This window comes from Eulemur rufifrons, chromosome 1 (assembly GCF_041146395.1).
Source record: "Eulemur rufifrons isolate Redbay chromosome 1, OSU_ERuf_1, whole genome shotgun sequence".
Classification (NCBI taxonomy): domain Eukaryota; kingdom Metazoa; phylum Chordata; class Mammalia; order Primates; family Lemuridae; genus Eulemur; species Eulemur rufifrons.
In genome coordinates, this window is record NC_090983.1 from 27,636,682 (window position 1) to 27,656,474 (window position 19,793).

General features: G+C 48.9%; 1 protein-coding gene across 5 annotated transcripts in view; it reads right to left on the reverse strand.

Moving 5' to 3' along the window:
- Nucleotides 1–19,793, reverse strand: part of NRP2 (neuropilin 2) — a 115,845-nt gene that overhangs the window by 53,021 nt on the left and 43,031 nt on the right. For all 5 annotated transcript variants that reach the window (XM_069483811.1, XM_069483616.1, XM_069483716.1 and 2 more), the window contains exons 6-10: nucleotides 19,285–19,454; nucleotides 16,956–17,111; nucleotides 4,838–4,982; nucleotides 1,992–2,341; nucleotides 1–145 (exon numbers count right to left, since the gene is read on the reverse strand). In XM_069483811.1, coding sequence (XP_069339912.1) covers nucleotides 1–145; nucleotides 1,992–2,341; nucleotides 4,838–4,982; nucleotides 16,956–17,111; nucleotides 19,285–19,454 — 966 coding nt within the window. The remainder of the gene's footprint in view (nucleotides 146–1,991; nucleotides 2,342–4,837; nucleotides 4,983–16,955; nucleotides 17,112–19,284; nucleotides 19,455–19,793) is intronic.

Consider the following 19,793-nt stretch of genomic DNA (forward strand, 5'->3'; position numbering starts at 1 on the left):
CTGTCCAGTCGCAGCCCAGCACCTCCAGCCGCATCCCTATCCCCGCCGGTGACCACCTCTCCGGGTACACCCGCACATACTGCGCCGGCACAGGGTCGAACCTTCGGATGTCAGGGGTGTCGTAGTGCATGTTCCCCTCGAACAGCTGCAGGGAGACAGGCCACTCAGCCCCTCTGGCACGGGACCCCTCCCCACTCACCTTCTCCCCCCCCCCGCCCCTCGCATCCAACCAGGAAGGCAGCTTCAGAGCTGACGCACGGTCACTGGGACATTATGATCCATGGGAGCTTCATTTTCAGACCAAGGATTTTATTCATTTGGAAGGTGGTTAGGGACCCAGATTATAGAAAATAGGGAGTGAACAAAGGGGGTCATTTCCAGATTGTATCTTTTATCCAGGGACTGAAATTGAGGATGCAGGGAAGAATTAGATTCTAAATGTGTTTTAAGCTGAGCTTGGCTAGAGAGAAAGGAAGGCAATTTAGGCTGTCTTGACCATTCTGAATTGCTCGGTTTACTGAAGAAGGGATGCTTCTTTTTCTAATGCCTGAAAGCCTAGATTTAGAAAGACCCACCAATGGTAGTTCCCAGCCACTGAGAGCCTTTAGGGAACATGACCACCCTTTCCTTTAGGCTCATGGCAATGTCCTCTGGTCTCACACTGATAATCTGAGATAGTTTCTGAAAGCAGTTCTGACAAAAGAAAGCTCACATAGACCCCAATACGTAAGACTGATGACAGTGGGGCTGCCCTGGTGAGGCCAGGTGGGGACCCAACCCAGAGCACTCTTGGAGCCACTCATCTGTGGGAAGGGGAGGTGTGGGGGTGGCCAGGACTGCAGCCGCTTAACCCATGGGATGCTGTAGGGCTGCCTCATTTTGCAGGATGCGCTGGGTCCATAATTCTGAAAGGGGCGCACTGTCCCTGGGAGGGCAGGCTCTGACCCTGGCAAAGATCTTCTCCTTTTCCAAGAAGAGCCAGGATCAGCTCTCCCTGGGGAAGCCTATGGTCCAACTTCTGCTCCATCCATGGAAGAGTCTGGTTACCGAGCCCCAAGCCTTTCCAAGCCTCTGCAATTATGAGCTGGGAGTTTACATCGGCGTTGCAAAACCTCCAACCCAAACCTTGCCTCTGCATTGGGAATGGAAACATTTGCTTAGCAAAGGTGGCTGACCAGAGACATGTAATACTCCCTTCCTTTTTAGGGGCCCTTTTCTTTGGAGGAAAACAAGGGGGAACTTAGAACTGAGGATCAGAGTGCCTGGCCCACCAGGAGACTAATCTGGAGAGGGACAGAGGCATGATGTCCCTCCCCTTCTGGGGGCTCCTGCGTGAAAGGCCAACCTTCACCCCTCTGATGATGGGCGGGAGGTCAGGCTGTATGGCCTGAACTTCTGGCCGGGAATAAGCTTCTCCCGAGCCTCAGTATGAGAGGTGGGAAAGATCTAAGCAGCCAAGACTAGGAAAATACAAAGAAACGCAGCAACATTCAGAAAACAGTTATTTTTGGAAGTAAATCTCTAGTTTCTATAGTTTGGCCTCCAAAAACCACATCCCCTTTGGATGTCTGGCCAATTTCAAAGAAACTTTATCTGGAAGAGGGTTATAAAGGGTGCTGAACTTTAAAAAAAAAAAAAAGCAGTGTTGATTAGTGGTTAGGCATTTGGACTTTGGAGTCAGACTTGTGGTTTCTGAGTCATGGCTCTACCACAGGTGAACTGTCAACCTTGGCATGATACCAAGCCTCAGTTTTATCATCTCTAAAATGGGAGTGACAAAAAGATCTACTTTGTAGAGATGTGGGGATTAGAAGAGAGTCTAACTAAGGCCTTTAGCACCATGCCTGGCACAACTCGAATGACATTTATTTTATTGGATTGCAGGGGTTGGAGGATGGCCTTCAGCTGGGAAATCGGCACCCCAACTCCCTGCATCCCAGTTAGCGTCTGTGTTTGGGGTAAAGTTACAGAGGACTCCAGAAATGGCCTACCTTTGGCTGCTGGGTCCTGGGGTCCTGGATGTACTCCCAGTCCTTGCCGTTTAGGCTGTGGGAGACTTTGAACTTGCGCACAAATGCCCTGGCTTCCACTGCGGTGATGCTGTCTCCTCCACGGGCTCCCTGGACAATGACACCTTTGACCGTCTTGGGTGCTCCCAGGTCTACCTGAAGCCACTCTTCACCTGGCTGGGCCTGGGGGATCCGGGGGAACCAGCCGGAGCGGCTGCTGACCAGGCGGGCTGCGCTGGGGCTCCACAGGTACTCGCGAGTGGAGGAGGCGGAGATCTGGGCGTCCGCGATGAGGCCCGAGAGCATCCCCAGCATGTTGGAGCAGGGGGCATCTGCAGAGAGGGGAGGAAGATGTAAGAGGTCATGGCTGACACCCCTCTAACCAGGGAACCTCCCCCCACTAGTAGAGAGCTGCAAAAGAACCCAACTGTCACACGCTTTAAGTCAGCACTGATTTCTTTGCATTTCGAGGTTGTCTAGCACTGTGATCGAGAGCCCGGACCTGGAGCCAGACTGCCTGTGTTCATGTTCACTCTGCCACTTACTAGTGGGATGACCTTGGGCAAATTATTTAATTGCTCTGTGCCTCAGTTTCCGCATATCTAAAGGGCAGCCAATTGCAGTACCTACCTCTTGGCGTTGTTGCGAGGTTCCTGTTAGTTACCATATAATGGCTCCCAGCACAGTGCCTGGTATATCTGAGTATCTAATGGCTGGTAGCTCTTTGTACCTACAGCTCTAACCAAGGACTGTCAGGATTTGTGTCTGCAGATCCTTGTGGAGGACACTAGTCCCCACTGACCCTCTCAAGGACAGTGAGCACAGGGGAGCCAGCTAAGATCTCTGGTGATAGTTTTGCCAGGTGAATGGAAACTTTACTTCCACTTGTGTCATCACTGCTTTTTACTGCCTTAGATCCCCTCCACATGCTGTTCCTGCTACCCACATGCTTTTCCCTTCAGTCATGCCCAGACTAACCTTTGCTCACCCCAAGCTTGAATGCCATATCCTTCAAAAGGCTGTCCCCAAAATTTTAATCCACACTAAAGTAGGTCCCCACAGTCACTCCAGAGCACCCTATTCTTGTCCTTCGTACACACATCTTAGCTTATAATTATCCAATACTTGCATTTGTTTGTCATCTCTCTTGCCTACTGGCCTGAAAATTCCTGAAAGCCCCATGATATCAGAGATCCCATATGTTCTTTTCCCTTCTCTATCTCCAATGCTCAGGGTGGGGCCCGGCACACAGTATTAGTGGACTGAATGAATGAGTGAAGAATGTACGAATGAATGATGTCAGAAAAGGCAGGGTCTATAGCAAGTGTGCATTAAATACTTGTAAACTGAGTTATAGATACAAAAAAGATCCTTCAGGTTATATCCCTTCTTCAGATTCACTGGTTGGTTCCCTCCTTCCAATCTTCCAGAAAATGAGTTTTAATTACATCCTTGCTGATTAGCCTTTGCTGGAACAGCAACATGGAAGGGACAGAAAACAGTCCCCTAAGTGGGATTTGGATAAACCTACTACGTAAGAGGGAAACTGGGTCTTTGTGTAAAGGTGGTAAGAGCAGAGAGTTGTATTGAGAACATTTGGGTTCAGTTCCTGGCTCTGCCCTGTCTAGTTGGGTGACACTGGGCAAGCTGTTTAGCCTCTCTGAGCCTTGGTTTTCTCATCAGTTCCTGCCCCACTGACCTCATGAGTTGTTAGAAAGGGTAGACAAGATGATGCGCAAGAAAGATGTGAAGGATGCAGAGACTGTGCAAATGCAAAGTGTTTAAACGAGAAGCCTCCAACAGGGTCGTGCCACGGAGCACTCCCCATCAGAGCTGGTATGACTAGGGATGGATGTACACTGCAGACCCTTCCAGGTCAAAGAAGCAACTTCCCTGCCCTGGGCTGAGCCCATAAGACAGAGGGGATTGGACGATCCGTAAATATCTGGGGCTTGTCCAGTCACCATCATTTCTCATCTGTACCACTGCACCAGCCTCCTAAAGGTGTCCCAGCTCCCACTCTGGTCCTCTCCAATCTATACTCTGTGGGTTTCAGCCCACACGCTTTGCCCACCCTCTTCACCTTCTCTTTTGGTCCCTCTTGGCACAGTGCCATTGAGCAAGCTGTGACCACTGCCTGGTGCATTTCCTGCCCTCTTCACCAGGTAACATCAGTCTGCCTTCTAACCTCAGCTCAATCATCACCTCCTCAAGGATGTCCTCCTTGACCTCCTAGACTGGGTCAAATCCCCTCCACTGCACTTCCAAGGATCACAAGCCTCTGTCTCCTGACATTTATCATAGTTTTGATTTTACATTTATTCACGAGTTTGTTCATTAATATGTCTGCCCGGCTTGTCCATGTGCCCACACAGAACCGGGTCTGTCGTCGGTGCTCACTGCTGTATCCACAGAGCTGTGCATGGCTCTTGGCCCCCTGTCGAGGCAGTACAGAGTGTAATTGGAGAGTCCGGGCTTTGGACTCAAACTGCCTAGATTCAAACCCTGGCTCCACCCCTTACTGACTGGGTGACCTAGCTCTTTAAGTCTTGGTTTCCTCATCTGTAAAGTGAGGAGAATAATACCTACAGCACAGAGTCCTTATGAGGATAATAAAAGATAATACACCTTAGGTGCTTAACCTGGTACATAGTTAGCATTCGATAAATGTCAGCTGGCAGAAATAGTAGATGCTGAATAAACACATACTTGAATGCATGAATGACTGAAAAGACAAACTCTGGTAGGACTCGAGTCCCTGCACCATTCCTGCTGGGAAGGTCGCGTGATGCAGTCGGCTCCCCCCGACACCGGAGCCCTCGCCTCACCTGTGACCCGGCAGCCGTAGAGCTCCAGCCGGAGGGCGATGCCCAAGTACCAGGTCTGAGGGCGAATCCTGACAAACCTCGTCAGCAGCGGCGTGTGGAGCTTGTTCACAACCACCTCGGTCGCATCGTTGTTGGCTTGAAACACCTGCAGCGTAAGACACCAAACCGCATCATTGAAATCCCTGTTCGCTAGCAGTCTTTGAAGCGGGTGGGAAAGTCCTGTTGACTTTTATCTCCCTCAAGCTTACAAATAATCAGTGGGTTTGTTGTTTGGGGCTGTTTTAGAGATGCTGTAAAAAAAAAAAAATCCTCCCATTGTTCCAACTTGAAAACAATAAACGGTCTTCACAAAAACTTTTAGAGGGAAGGAAAATTTTTGCCTCTGGGCTGAGAGCAAGCAGAGGAAGGAGCCTTGAAAGGAAAACATTTCAGAAGCTAAGAGGGAGGAAAAAAGTAGAATATTCTTTAAAAATGAAGGGAAAATGTGTGTCATCTTTTAGGGCTACCAGACCTCACTCTGGAGGGTGAACTTGACACTCCCTCCTCGTCCTGTTGCAGGCACCCAGGAATACTTGCAGAGCGTTTTGCAATTATAAAGTGCTCCACAATTGTTTTTGTTAGTTACTTGATGCCCTCCCGCCCCACCAGCGGGGGAGATAGTAAAGGGGGGACCCGCTACCCCCAGCGCCCCTGTGTCAATCAACACGCTCTTGGTTCTCTCTGGTCTTTGTTGTAGGGTCAGGGTTGCAGACAGTCCCTCAGAGTCCTGCTCTGGCTTCCTCTCACTGTAGTCCCCGCCCTATAATGAAATCCATCCCTCTCCCCATCTGACCAATACGTCTCTTATGGGAGGAAAGGCTTTTCGGAGCAGCTTCTGGTTCAACATGGTAGGAGCAAGTCCTGGCTCACCAGATGGTCCAAATCAATAGCTGCCATATGGACCTTATGCTTTTTTTGTGTTTCCATTAAAAAAAAAAAAGTAACTGGAGCAAGTATATGTGAATTTCTCTTGGGTTCCCTGGATAAGGGTAGAGAGAAAAACCAACCAACGAACCATCACTTCTAAATCTATAAAAACCAACCGACCAACCAACCATCACTCCTATACCTGTCATAGCTATACCACCAAGGGACTCTGTAAATCTACTCACAGCCAACTCTGCAGCAATCGGTGATTTCTCCTGTGTTAACTGGGTGCTTCAGCTCATGACACCCAGGGCATACTTGGTGTTGGGGGCACCAACAGGGCTGAGACAAGAGGAATGGGGAAACTGGCGTATCTGAATACCTTTGAGCCAGACACTGTAAACACAGTTATGTCTGCAATATCCCGAGAAGATAAGTATTATTATCTTGACTTTATTGACGAGGAAACTGAGGCTCAGAGATGCTTGCTTGAATCCAAGGCCCTTGCCAAATTTGTAGGCTTTAAGCTTGTGGTTTCCTAGGTTAACTTTTATCTCTTAATAAATTTGAGGTGCTTATGTTGGTGGCTAGGAGTCATGGAACCCTTAAGGTCTCTAAGCATGGGATGAATGGAAATCGAGTCGCTGTCCGGAGCGCCCAGTGTGAGTTCATAATCCCACCTTAGAATGGCTTTGAAGAAAGGCAAAGAACAGCACAGGAATTTAGAGCCAATTAACTGTATACTCCTCTCTTCTCCATAAACTGTGAACCACATGATTTGGCAACCTTGAGCCCTCTGTATTTCCCACGTGCTAATGTCTAAAGTTAGAGCCATTTAGTAGCACACCACTGATGTGGAGCAGAGACATCATACCTTCTGCAACTAAATGAAGGGAAGTGGCTTGCTCAAGACAAAGAAGGAAACAGGTTTTCATAGGTTTGCCATATTCAGTTTAACAACTGTTCTGGCTCTAAGCCTGCCAAGTCTGGTGATGGCTCCCACCCTGCCCACCCAGCTTGCTGCTCCCTCTGCTCCCCTGAACAGCCCTCAGTTTTTCCTAAGGCCATCAGTTTCCTCCTCTCTGCCTTGCTGGCAGCCGGGAGCACAGAGGAAGGACTGACTGGTGGACCACACCCCTCTCCCAGGATGTTGCTGCTTCCTGTACAGGGATGGAGGACAAGGACAAGTGAGAAGACAAAGTTAGCACAGGACGAAGAGGGGGCCAGGAGAAAGAAGGACAGAGGGCTAGGGCCAGACACCTGGGAGAAGGCCCTCAGGGAGCGGGTGACCCTGCTCCCTCCATGCTGAGAAAGGGGTCCCCAGCGGTCAGAAAAGGGGTGGGGGAACTGAGTCCAAGGGAAAGACATTAATCAGCTCTCCCAGAACTCATGGGAGGCAGAGGGCTTTTGTTTGTTTTTTTGTTTTGTTTTGGCAAGGAAGAGGCAAATGCAGCACTTTGCTTATTTCTGACGGGTGTTGTGAGCAGCGGGGGGCCGCCACCGGGGCCTGTTCCCCGAGGAAGGTGCTGGGACTGTGTGCGTGTGTGGCCTCCATCAGGAGATGCTAAGGAGTTCATATCGGGGAAATAGCTCTATTTGTCATGTGAATGGATAATTGGAGAGTCGAGTGGATCTGAACTTTAACACAGCTGCTAAGCCTCAGCATCCACACCACGCTGGTACCGTTTAGAAACACAGCACGTCTTATGTGTTTTTAATGTCCAATTTTATCTTATCTGACCCCTTCATTTCTCAGCCTTGGCAGACACCACGAAGAAACCTTTTCTTTCCTCCCTCAGGGAGGAAATGGTTGCGTATTTGGGCCGTCTTTGGGAGGGCGGCGTGTGCGTGAGCACGGCTGCACGTGGGCAAGGGCTGCACACGCTCGTGGAACGTGCCTGGGGAGGGACTGGTCTTCCCGCGGACACGTGTGGCCACAGGCTTTGGATGAAGCCCCTACTGTCTGCCTGCAGGGGCATCCGTCGGGAGGGAGGGAGGCACTCGGCTGATCTCCCCTCGGCCCTCTACCTGGCCTCTCAAGTTGCATTTCATTCTGTTCACCCTGCTCCCACCCCTGGCATCAAATGAAGGATTTTTTTCAACTTTGGCTTCAAATTATCCTTCACGTTTCTGAGCCTAGTTCCTTACTGGTTTCTTGTTTGCCCTTGACCTGTACCCATATCTGCCCCCTGTTCTCCGGACCCTTTGCTGAAGGAACATCATCTTATTTTCTTAGATTTATAACACAGCTCTCACTCTGAGTGTGGCTTGGTGGAAAAAGCAAAAAATGCCCACTGGATGAGAAGCCAGGAGCCAGGCTCTACTGCTAATTAGCTCATAAGTGTGGGCAAATATCTCTGCCTCCCTCGGGCCCCAATTTCCTCCTCCGTTAAGCGAGGGGATTGTACGAGTTGATTTGTAAGTTCCTCTCTGGCCCCCTGCTTCTGAGCCTTTCTTCACCAGAGTGTCCACTTTGTAACGGGCATTTTAGTTACCCGTTGTCCCTGATAGCCTAAGTGCTTTTGTGGACAAGTGCTGTGGATTTTTTATTCACTTCAAATAGTGCCCAGGACACCTGGTGAGTGCCCCATTCACAGGGAGAGTGTACCTTGTTGATGTGTTGGTTCAATAACAGTTCAAATTATTCATAACAGAGTAATGAATAACAACACCTTAGTCCTTACATATTGTCTTTTGCCCAAAGATATCAAAGTGCAATTTATGAAAATCCATTTTTAATGAAATATTAAGCAGTTTCTATTTCTTCTGACCCAATGGATTTACAAGGTCTCTATTTTTCTCCCCGCATCTCCCCTATTTATAGCTGGTAAATGCTATCATATATTATACATCTTTATGACTTTCTCAATGCTTCTGTGGTTTTAGAATCACCCTTCATCTGTTTTCTGATCAAATTCCCTGAGATGGTTTCTTGGCTTCCAGTCTAGGCATTGCAAGGTAAGGGGTTGTGTGCGTGGGAAATGATGCCAGGAAATTGGTTTCATTCCCTATTCCCTGCCGACTTGCTGAATCGCTATAGGCAAATCAATAAACCTTAGATACCTCGGTTTCTCCTTCAGGAAAATAAAGTCAATAACAGGCTTGCAGATAGACACTAAAGTTTACCGGCCCTCCCTGCTGGCTCCAATGCTTGCACAACACCCATGACAGCAGAGGCCAAGTCACAAATGGGTCTTTGGACAATTGGGAGAATTCAAGTTCTGAAGGCCACGACTCCCAAGTCCCACCTTGAAGCCAAAAATTTTCAGACTGTAACTTTGCAGTGAGGTGTCTGCAATGCTGAGAAAAATCAGTGGAGTGCCATGTATCCTATACCCAGATCGACAAATATCAAACACGATGATCAAATTTTAACATCTGCTTTAAAAGCTGGATGTCACAGAGGATATACATTTTTATTAATTTTAAAGGAAAAATCTTACTATGGTTGTTTACCACCCAAAGGAAGAGCAGACGTATGTTCAAGGTGACCCTAGTTTTCTGGGGACAGTGTTGATTATGCTGTAATTACTTAAAATATGTGTGTGTGTGTGTGTGTGTGTGTGTTAAAAAAAGAAGCTATGTTGAACATAAAGATTTCTTCAAGTGAATTTCTGCAAACCAAGTTCAAAAAACAATTCCGGGTACAAAGTGGTCTGGATAATCCATTTGGTCCCTCACTGAATTCTGAACATAATCCAACATTTTCCAATTGATTCTTGAGAACTTTGGTTTATTTTCAGTAAGACAGAATCTGAAAACCAGCAGCATTTCATGGATTTTCTGATTTGCACCTCTGGGGGAGGAGGGCATCTACCTGCCAATTAAATTGGCTGCTGTCCAACATTCCAGTTTAGTTGTTATCTATACCACCCCCCAGGAAAAGAAAATCAGCGAGTTTTGACCATGCCAGTGAGTCCACCAAGCACGGACAGTATAATATAAAAGAAAATTATATCTATCTATCTATCTATCTATCAATCATCTATAAAATCTAGTAAGAAACATCTAGCCAGAGCACATCACTGATGTTTTTTGAGGTCGCCTTTTCTCTGTTTCTCACCCCATTTCTAGTCACAGCCACCTCTGCTTTGCTGACCCCTCAATTTTTCTTGGAAGAACATGCAGTGACTCTGGCACGGCTAAGGACAGTGAGCACTGCAGCCTGCCTACCTTCTAGGCCTCGAGGCAGGGCCGTTTCCGCCTGAGCTAAATCCCTTTCCTATACACCAGTACTCTTGGCTATCCACATCCAGGTGCCCAGGACAGTGTCCACACTGCGTGCCACAGTGCCTGCCCCACAGGGCCAACAGGAAGATTCCGTCAAAGTCCTTGGGCTCCTAGAAGGAGAGACGCAGCGTTGGTTCATGGGACTACCTGGCTGTTTTAACCTTCCCAAATGAGGCAGGCCCTTCGGTGGACAGACACCGTCTCTCCTTACGTGCATGGCTTCCAATTGGAACAGAGCTTCCGTATTCAGCCTGCATACACCTGTCTCTTCATTACCTATGGTATGACCTACTGTTTACTTCTATTTTGCTGTAAATATCTGAACTCAGCCAGCCCCAGGGACTGCAAAGAAAGCAGGAACATTTTTCAAAGACAGTACAGTGCTGGAGCCCTGAGGTAGAAATTGTGCATGAGATGTTCCTCTTCTTCTTTTTAATAAATATTTCTTTCCACTAATAAATGTTTCATTGCATCTAAAGTTCTCCTTTTCAATCTATTTGGCACAGACACTCAAGGAGAAGGAGAACAAAGCAGGCAGAAGAGAACAGTGGCAGAAACTGGGGAAACAGGTAGCAGGTTTTAAAAATCGGTCTCAGAAACAATTAGACCAACTGATCCTGACTGCAGAACCCGGTGCCTGTCCTCCCTCTCCCACCCCTTCCCTTGCAAGTGCTCTAAAACCAGCCACCGGGTCTACATGTAAAAATAAATTGTTAATCAATGAATGCCATCCTGTTTAATTAATTTGTTGCACCAAACAGGCAAGGAGGAGGAGGGAACTGCTGCACTGGGGGAAAATGATGCCAAGGTAACGGGCTTTTTGTTGTTGTTGTTTGTAAGTCACAGTCCTGATACTTCTCTTTTAAAACTCCCCCTTAAAGACTGTAAAAAAAATTTTTTAAAGCTTCTTTCATTCTAGTGGATGTGGGAACTTAGCCAGATACAGAGTCAGAAGGGATGTGTGTGTGTGTGTGTGTGTGTGTGTGTAAAAGAGACAGATTAAGAGAGGATGGGGAGGGGGTCGGCAAAGAAGCTCCCTAACAACCAAATGCTCACTAATGACTGTGATGACCTCTGCGCTCATCCTCCTTTACTTTGGGGCTGTTTTTGTCATCAAGCGGTTTTCCTGCCACAGGAGCAGGGTGCTTGGTTCTGGGGGCAGCCGGGGGGATGTGCACATCCCCATCTGTGTGGGCCTTGTGGGCCCTGCTAGATTTACTACAGGATTATGTTACCCCCATCGAGACGCTGAGCCCTGGAGCACAGCACACTAACAGGATTAGGGTTTCAGGACTGGAGACAGGAAAGCACCAGGGAAGAGAGGAGTGGAGGGCAGCTCAGGGAGCCGGGGCTGGAGGCACGTGGGGCGGGGGAAGAGCAACCATCAGGCTGGACGGGGATGGCCAACGTCCTCCTGTAAAGATGGAGGGAGAAACACAGGTGCTTCACACCTGAAAGCCTCCTAACACGGACATTTGCAGCTTTTTCAAGGAGGTGCCTTTAATTCCCACGTGGGCAGAAGAGAGCCAAGGAAACAGGCAGTGAGGTTCCAGAGTGCCTCTGCCACCTGCATACCTCTTCCAGTGGAGTCTCAGCAAACCATAGAGTGGGGACATGGTGACAGCAGAGAGTGTGACCATCTACCAGGTGAGGCCTCTGCTCCAATGCTCATCTAGCGGATGGGGGCAAGGAGAGCATTTCCTCAGCCCAGGCAAAATCACAGCGCCCGTCCACATCCCCTCTGCCTGCTCTTTGTTGCTGGCATCTGTGTTCACTTGGCCTGGGAGTGAAAGGACTGCGTTAGCATCAAGGCTGTACGTGCCAGGGAGGCGGCCTCAGCTCCTGGAGACAGTTCAGTGTCCGTGGGAGCTGGGTGACGCTGGCCATGGCAGCCTGATAGAGGAAAGGTCCAAGCTTATGTATAATGAAATTTTCCCTTGAGCTTCCTAAGTGGAGAGGCTAAAGGTCTGAGCTCATCCTATGGCAAACGGATAAGGGACAAACTTAATTACCTCGGGCACTGGATTCTCCTCAGTTATAATTGAGGGGACAGATAGACTGAGGGACTTGAACTTGGAAAGGGCATCGGCCCTCTTCAGAGCACACCTACCCATGGTTAGATGATGCCACTGTATCCAGGACTACTAGAGGCTGGTGCCCAGGACGGTTTGGGGTATTGTCCCAATCTTATATGTGACAAACAAAATTACTACCACAAAAGGAAGAAGGAGAAGCCAGTCACCCACTAGGAGGTTAAAAAAAAGTTTCTTTCGCAAACCCAAAAGATCAGCTGGAGGAATCACCGCATCCTTAGCAGAAGAACGAGGGTAGGAGGGAGAGCACGCACCCCAGGCTGTGTAAGCGCAGGCCCCAGCGGCTGCAGGAAAAGGCCTGGGTGACTTATCATGGTCCATTCCGGACCTATGATTTTAAAAGAGGCTGATAAATATCTCATGGGACCTTGTTACTTTTTAAATTGGCAACTTGCTTCTACTCAAGAAGAGCTTTGTGGGTCTAATACATTAATTATATCTGCAGAGAGCCTTCCATCTACAGATCCCAAGGTGCTTTGCCTACAGAAGCTGCGGCCCCATTCCATTTGGTGGTGGGGATACTGAGGCACGGAGCCGCTAAGAGAAATTTGCAAGGTCACGCGGCTCATCGTCTAAGAAGATCTGAAAATAGATGTCATGTGCTTCTGTTAGCCAACTGATTTGGGGGTTTGGTTTTCTGACACCGCTCTCTCTCCTCTCACGTCTCTGATTTAAAAATGATTTGTTTTAATTTAGAAAATAAATATAGGATAGAGGATTTTTGAAGTGGGGTGTTTATTTGTTTTGAAAGGATGTGGCCAAATCAAACAAATAGCAACTTCTTTCAACTCTCTATCCTCACAGTTCTGTGGCGGAGCCCAAGCCCGTCTTGCGTTCAGACCTCCACCGGAGCTGGGGCTCTCCGGGAAAATGCACAGCTCAAGCCAGTTTCCCGCTGGATGCAAGATGGGGAGCAAGTCCGAGGTCAGACTGTTGAGAGTACCAGGCTGGAAATCCAAGCCTGGCCACCAGGCTCCTTTCATGGGGACTCCATGGTTCCCCAGTCCCTGGGGCAAGTTACTTAGTCTCTGAGAGCTTCAATTCTACAGTCTTTGAAACACTGTGAAATTCTGAAGCAAATAAGCCTCTGCCTGAGGCTTTTCTGAGTCCCTTGGAGGTCATTGTTACATTAATATGAGGAGCTTAGTGCATTCCTGCCACTTCTGCCACTTATTAGAGGGTAATTCTGAAAACTCTTGGACCCGAGCCTTACCTCAACACTGTCCCCACCCTTCCTCCCTCCCTCTGGCCATCAGAGGGTATGTGACACCCCTCTAGACTCTCTTTTAGCCCAGGTTTCTTCCAAATACATCAGCACAGCACAGCAATGCTGTGACTAAGAGCAAGTTAACCAGGGTTAATTTGGAGAGTTACTCTGGTTAACAAGAGAGACGCCCGCATTTACCAAATGAGGCAGAATTGAAGATAAGGGCTTTTGCTTAGATATGTTAGGGCAATGGTCCCTGTCCCATCCTGACACCAGTCATTGCTCCATTCCTCAGGTGCAGCCGACCCTTCCAGTGCTGACTTGTGAAATCAGCTTCTCAGAGGACAGGACTTTGACCAAGGCCTTGTGCCTTTGAGCTCCACTCACCTCTCGTGGTGTGTGTGTGTACCTAACTATCCCTATAATTGTGCCCACACGTGTGAACCTTCTACTATTGCATTGGCAATGCTATGTCTGTGTCTGGGGTGTTACTAATCCAGCTGGGAAGAGCAAGAGCAGTAGTTTCTGCTTGTGGTTTCTGAAGAAATGTATGTGAAGCAATTTGTATAATCTAAGGGAGCACAAGGGTTGAATATGGGTTCCATCAGGCAGACGAGCTCTCTGCCTTGTGGTTAAGCCATAAATATGCATGAGGAGGGCCCGCCCTATATGAAAATCATAGGTTCCATATTTACGCCATGTGGAGTTGGATACGGATTTGGGGACGTACTGTGCTTGTGGCCCGTGTAACCAGGCTGCATTGGGCCAGGAGGAGGCTTTCTCATAGGCAACCTCATGATTACCTGTTGGATGGAAAGAAACTAAGAAGAGGCTGCTCACTGTGTGGGAAAGGCTGGGAAAGAGTTCCTTAGTTTTCCTCACCTCCTGGCAGCAAGAGGAAGTCATTCCTTCATAGGCCTTGCCTCAGCCCAGCCTGGGTCCAAACTGTAAACAGTGTTTTGCAAAGACACGGCACAGCCATCCCCCACCACCTTGAGTGCTCATTAATCTTGCTTTTCTCTGATTTCCCCAATTCCCTGGTCTTTGGTACACTGCACTGGTGTTGACAGTGACCAGGGAATTGAAATCAAGTTCCCACATTTCTGCCCCAAATGCCACAATCCCCACTTCCCTCCCTGCGCACTGGGAAGGCGTTTGCAAACCCTCCCCTGCACCACCACAGAGCATAGCAGGCTGCTGCCTTCATCTTGCTTTGCTGTTCCACTAGGTGCTGTTGTTCGAATTTCACTTTCAAGCCCACCACTGAGCGCTAGCTAGCTTGGCACAGTGCCCATCATCCAACGGCTACAAAGAAACTCAGTGGTAGCACCCGGTGTGGGTGAAACCTCTCCCCCAACTGCCCCCAAGTTCCCTCCTCATCCCACCTAACCCCTCGTGGCATCAAATCAAACTGCAGCAGACTTGACAAATCTATTTGGCACGGTTCACTCAACTATTTCAACCCCAACAGCCCAGAGAGCTGCACTGACGCACCATGTACCGGGTGGAATCTGCACATTCACTACAGATATCTGGGAAAAGGATCAGCTAATGAATGGGCAGCCAGATCACCCCTGCAGGGGAGATGAGGAAGGCCCCCGGGCTGCCCACCGCACCCTCACTGGGGCAAGGGAGCCCGGGCAGCGGGGCAGTGCCTAATTGGCAGGCTTTCCATTCTCTTGTCTGCTTCTAAGTACCCAAAGGATGAATTTCTAATGGGGAGAGAAAGGGCTTTTCCTCTGCCCCAGATTCCTTTATTTGGGCAGGACTGATTCACTAAAACAAAAACAAAACCCCAAGTTACCCCTTGGCTACTGGGGAAAGAAATTTAGCCAAGGGTCGGAAGAGGAGGCAAAAGAGAAAGAGAAAGAGAGAGAAAGAATATCCACTATGAAAAAGTTGAGAAGAATGACTCTGAAGACCAGAAAGCTAAATTCAATTCTCAGGAATATCTTCCCTGCAGAATGAATACCAGGGATAAAGCCAGGGAGGACAGCATTCTATCAAAATGTGCAGTGCTAAGGTATTTCCAAAAGCAGATTTACTACAAATGGTGTTTTAAATGGCATCCCAGTCCATCTGTGTGCTTTTAAAATCAGCTTATGCCACAGTATCCCCCGGCCAGTGCTGCTTAGTCATTGTGCCTGGACAAGGAGACAGTCAGGTGAGCCTCTTTCCTCTCCCCGGGGACCTACCTTGCCTGCTAGCAGAGCTTCTGGGAGCTACCGGTTTCTTACTGAAATGGGTCGAGTGTGATGAAGTTGGCTTCTGGCACGCCCAGCACCCAGTGCCCATGGGGCTTGCCATTGGCAATTCTTCCTGAGACCGAGTCAATGGGAGGACCAATCTGGCCGGACACGTCAAGGTGGGATGTCTTTTGATTGCTAAGTGCCTTGCTTTCTTTTCTGGGGAAATGGAGTAATTTTGTATGTGAGTGTGTGTGTGTGTGTGTGTGAGAGAGAGAGAGAGAGAGAGAGATACCTGGTAATATCTAGAAGCATGATTTTCAGATGAATGGTGCCATGTTACTATGGCGATTTTGATTTTTAAAAAACCTACTCCTTTAAAAACTCACATTTCCCAAGGGAGACTGCCAACATCATAGTTGAGGATTTTCTAGGTCCAAGCCTTCCAGCTGCACCAGCAAAAGCAAACCACCTTGGGGCAGTGACAGGGGCTGAGGAGGTTCCCCTTGTAAAAGATCTTTGGCCTCTCTAGGCGTGCCCACATGCACCCCATTTTGGTAGCTCCCACCCCAACAGACCAGGGCCCGGTGGAGCTGCAGCACTACAGAGGAGAGACCTCCTACCTCCCTCCCTATTTTCTTCTAGGGAAGGATGAGCAGCCTCTGGGAATCCTGGCATCACGCTCCCCTGCCAGACCTGAGAGCCAGCCCCGCTCCCCCGTCTGCAGGGGCCACCTCGGCCTGTGCTCCCATCACAGACCCACCCCCCTCCCGCCCAAGCGAGACCCCCATACGCTGAGTGTGCCGCACAACCAGTACGTCGCCGACGCCAGCTGCCAACCCAGAATGCCATGTGTCTTAGGAAAGCCGAGTGCCAGACGTTCATCCATATGTATACAACAAAAGCCCCACGTCACCCACGCGGACCACACCTCCGGGAGCCGTGCACACCGCGGCCCCAGCCGAGAGAATTCAATGCCTCGCTGCGAAGCATGATTGCCGGTTCAGATCCCATCCCCGACACACCGAATTTCTCCTCGTTATTTATTGTCCTCTTTTCTTCTCTGGGACATTGTGATTCCCTCTCAGGATTTGTGCCCTTTCATTTCCAGACCTCGCTAACTCCTGAACTGTAGTTTCATGTGGTTTTGTGATTGTTAACCCAGCATGTGGAAGAGACTCAGGCCATAAATGCTCAGTGAATCCTGTGTGGGGCCACACGGGCAGGGAATGCATTTTCTCCTTCATTTGAAGTCAGAGAACACCCTGCAAGCTCTCTCTCTGCTGGGCAGGATGCAACAGCAGCCAGGCTGTCGGAGAAATGGTGTTTTCCAATCACTTTAGCGAAAGAAAGAAGATTTTCAGGGCCAGCATGTCCCTTCCTTCATCAATTATTTGAGCCTCACTACACAGGCCCTCTCCCCTGCGTGGGGCTGGCTTGAAGCTCCTCTTGTCCCAGGAACCGGCCCAGCCTTTGCCATGGGGACCCGGGTTTACCTTGTGGTTTTTGCCATGCCGGTACACCATCCAGTCTTCGCCATTAGTACTGACTTCCAGCTTGTAGGATTTGACATAGTAGCCGTTCTGTGTCTCCCTGGAAATCGCTCCCTGCGTGGCAATGGCCGTGAGGATGGTTAGGAAGCGCAGGTCCACCTGGGGAGGAAGAGAGGGCAGGAGTAAGGGACCACCCCTCCCCACACAGGGCAGTGTCTTGCTTTTCCTTCAAAGAACACAATCGTTAGACTCGCTCCCATCCCGGGTCTGTGATTCACTGAGACGTATTTGGAATTAGCATAAGTCTGCAATTTCATTGGATAAACTCAACTTATCTGACACTAAATCAGACATCTTGAAAATGTAACTTGATTTTTTTTTCTTTTTTCTGCAAATCTGAACAGAAAGTATTCCGTTTTTCTTAGAATAATCATTGAACATCTAGAACTACGATCTCTCCTTACTGAACTATGGCCTGCCTTGGATCATGAAAGCAGATGGTGTTTTAAAGGAACAGGCTAAATGAATCCACCCCACTCCAGTCCAATTCAACTCAATTCAATTCAATCCAATTCACTTATAATGCCCTAGCTGCAAAAGTCACAGCTCATAGCTGTCTCCCCTCCCCACCCCCTTGTTCCATTGTGTATTTAGTCACTCAGGTCACTAAGGGGTCAAAGGGCATACAGAGTCTGCCCAAGCAATTAGGCTTATGCACCAAGTCCTGACCTTTTGCTCTGCGAGGAGGACGGCCAACATTTTGAGGGACCTCCTCTCCCACAACACCAAAGTCATCTGGAAATTGCTGGATGTCATTCCTTTGCTGGCCATGGTGTTTCTTTTTTTTTTTTTTTTTTTGAGACAGAGTCTCACTCTGTTGCCCAGGCTAGAGTGAGTGCCGTGGCGTCAGCCTAGCTCACAGCAACCTCAAACTCCTGAGCTCAAGCGATCCTCCTGTCTCAGCCTCCCGAGTAGCTGGGACTACAGGCATGCGCCACCATGCCCGGCTAATTTTTTCTATATATATTTTTAGCTGTCCATATAATTTCTTTCTATTTTTAGTAGAGGTGGGGTCTCGCTCTTGCTCAGGCTGGTCTCGAACTCCTGAGCTCAAACGATCCGCCCACCTCGGCCTCCCAGAGTGCTAGGATTACAGGCGTGAGCCACCGCGCCTGGCCCATGGTGTTTCTTAATGGCAATCTCCACGTGATCAAAATTTAGTGAGCACACACTGGTAAAATTCAACTCAGCAAGCACTTATTGGCTACTTAATATGTGCTCAACATTATCAAACATTTGAATAAGTATGCAATGCCGTCTGTGTGTATGAGAAACAGGTGGATGCTGACAGGAGAAAGTATATGATTAAGGACCAAAAAATGGAATGCCAATTTAATGGAAAACTTTCTGGAGGCTTTGCAAGATGAGAAGGATTTCTGGAGAGGCAGAGAAGAGAGACAGTGACAAATGGCCTCAGGGTTGTGCTGTTAGAACCCCTGTGGACTCTCTGGAGTTTCTAAGTGGTCTTTCTCCCTTTCCTGTTGCCTGCTCTGCAATGTCCTTCTTAGAGCAGAGGTCACTGTGTCGCATCAGAGCCAGGACAAGCTTGTCAATGGGTCACAAGGCTGTATTTCGTGTGTCGTAAAAGCAGCATTGCTCCAGTATGGCGCTAGCAGCGTGCTCTTCCCCTGTTTACTTCTTCCCAGGGGATGAGGACGGAACCAGTCTGCAGTGTGGGAAGATTACTCAACATGGGCTGCAAGTCTTACTCGGAAAGAAAGCAAACAATAGTCTGAAAAGATGCTGCAGTGCATTCCCGCTAGTGACATTTTCCCATGTGTTCTTCTGATAGCTATGTGCAAAACCTTCCTGGCAGGACTCTCTCCAGTAGCAAAGAGCAGGGGAAGCTGCCACACTCAGCCAGCCCCTCAACAAACTTGCGTTTAGGAAAACACCCCCACCCCAGTCTATGATGCCTCTCTGTGCCAAGAATGAGGAAGATCTGAACTGCTTACAGAATGTTCCTTGGGTATCTGTGGTCATAGGGCACACACCATTCTAGCCAAACAACTTCTCCCAGGCCTGGTCATCTCCACGAGGGCAGGGATAGGGTCCCTCTTGCTCATCAGTGTACCCCAGTGTGTAGCCCAGGCCCTGGCACAGTCTATTTGTGCCTGGCACACGTATTTGTTCAGATGAATGAATGAATGGAGTTCTCAAGTATGCTGCGTTTATTTTCTTTGTGTCTTTTGTCCCCTCTATCTGAGGAGCCACCTCCCTGCCCCACCAGTACGTGCACACTCTGCACGCTCTCTGGTATCTGAGCAAGTACCTGGAGATACTCCTTGTTGGAATCCAAGTTGGGGGTCCAGGCGTTGTCATCACCATGCAGCCGGCTTTGTTGAGGGGTCCACCTCCGATCGGAGTAGCTGGACGAGGCACTGATCTGTTCATTAGCAATCCGGCCGGACTCCATTCCCAGAGGGACATTACACTGGAAGTCTGGGGAATGCAGATGCGGAAGGGCAGAGTTAGGCCTCTCAACCTCAAGCCCCTGGGACCCTCCCAACACTGCTCCCTTCTGGGGACAAGTCTTTACAGGCATGCCCTCATCTTAAAGACCCTAATTACATGCTCTCGTTTTAAAAACAACTACACCAAATCATGGAGCTTGACAACCCCTCTGGGTCTGAAAGAAACTAAAATGGACCTATAAGAAATCAGGTTGTGGATAAATAAGAATCATCATACAAATTAAAAATACAATCTAAAGCACAAGAACTGTTACTGCTGCAGGCTACAGATGCTCACGGACGCCAGATGCACCGTGATTGCAATACA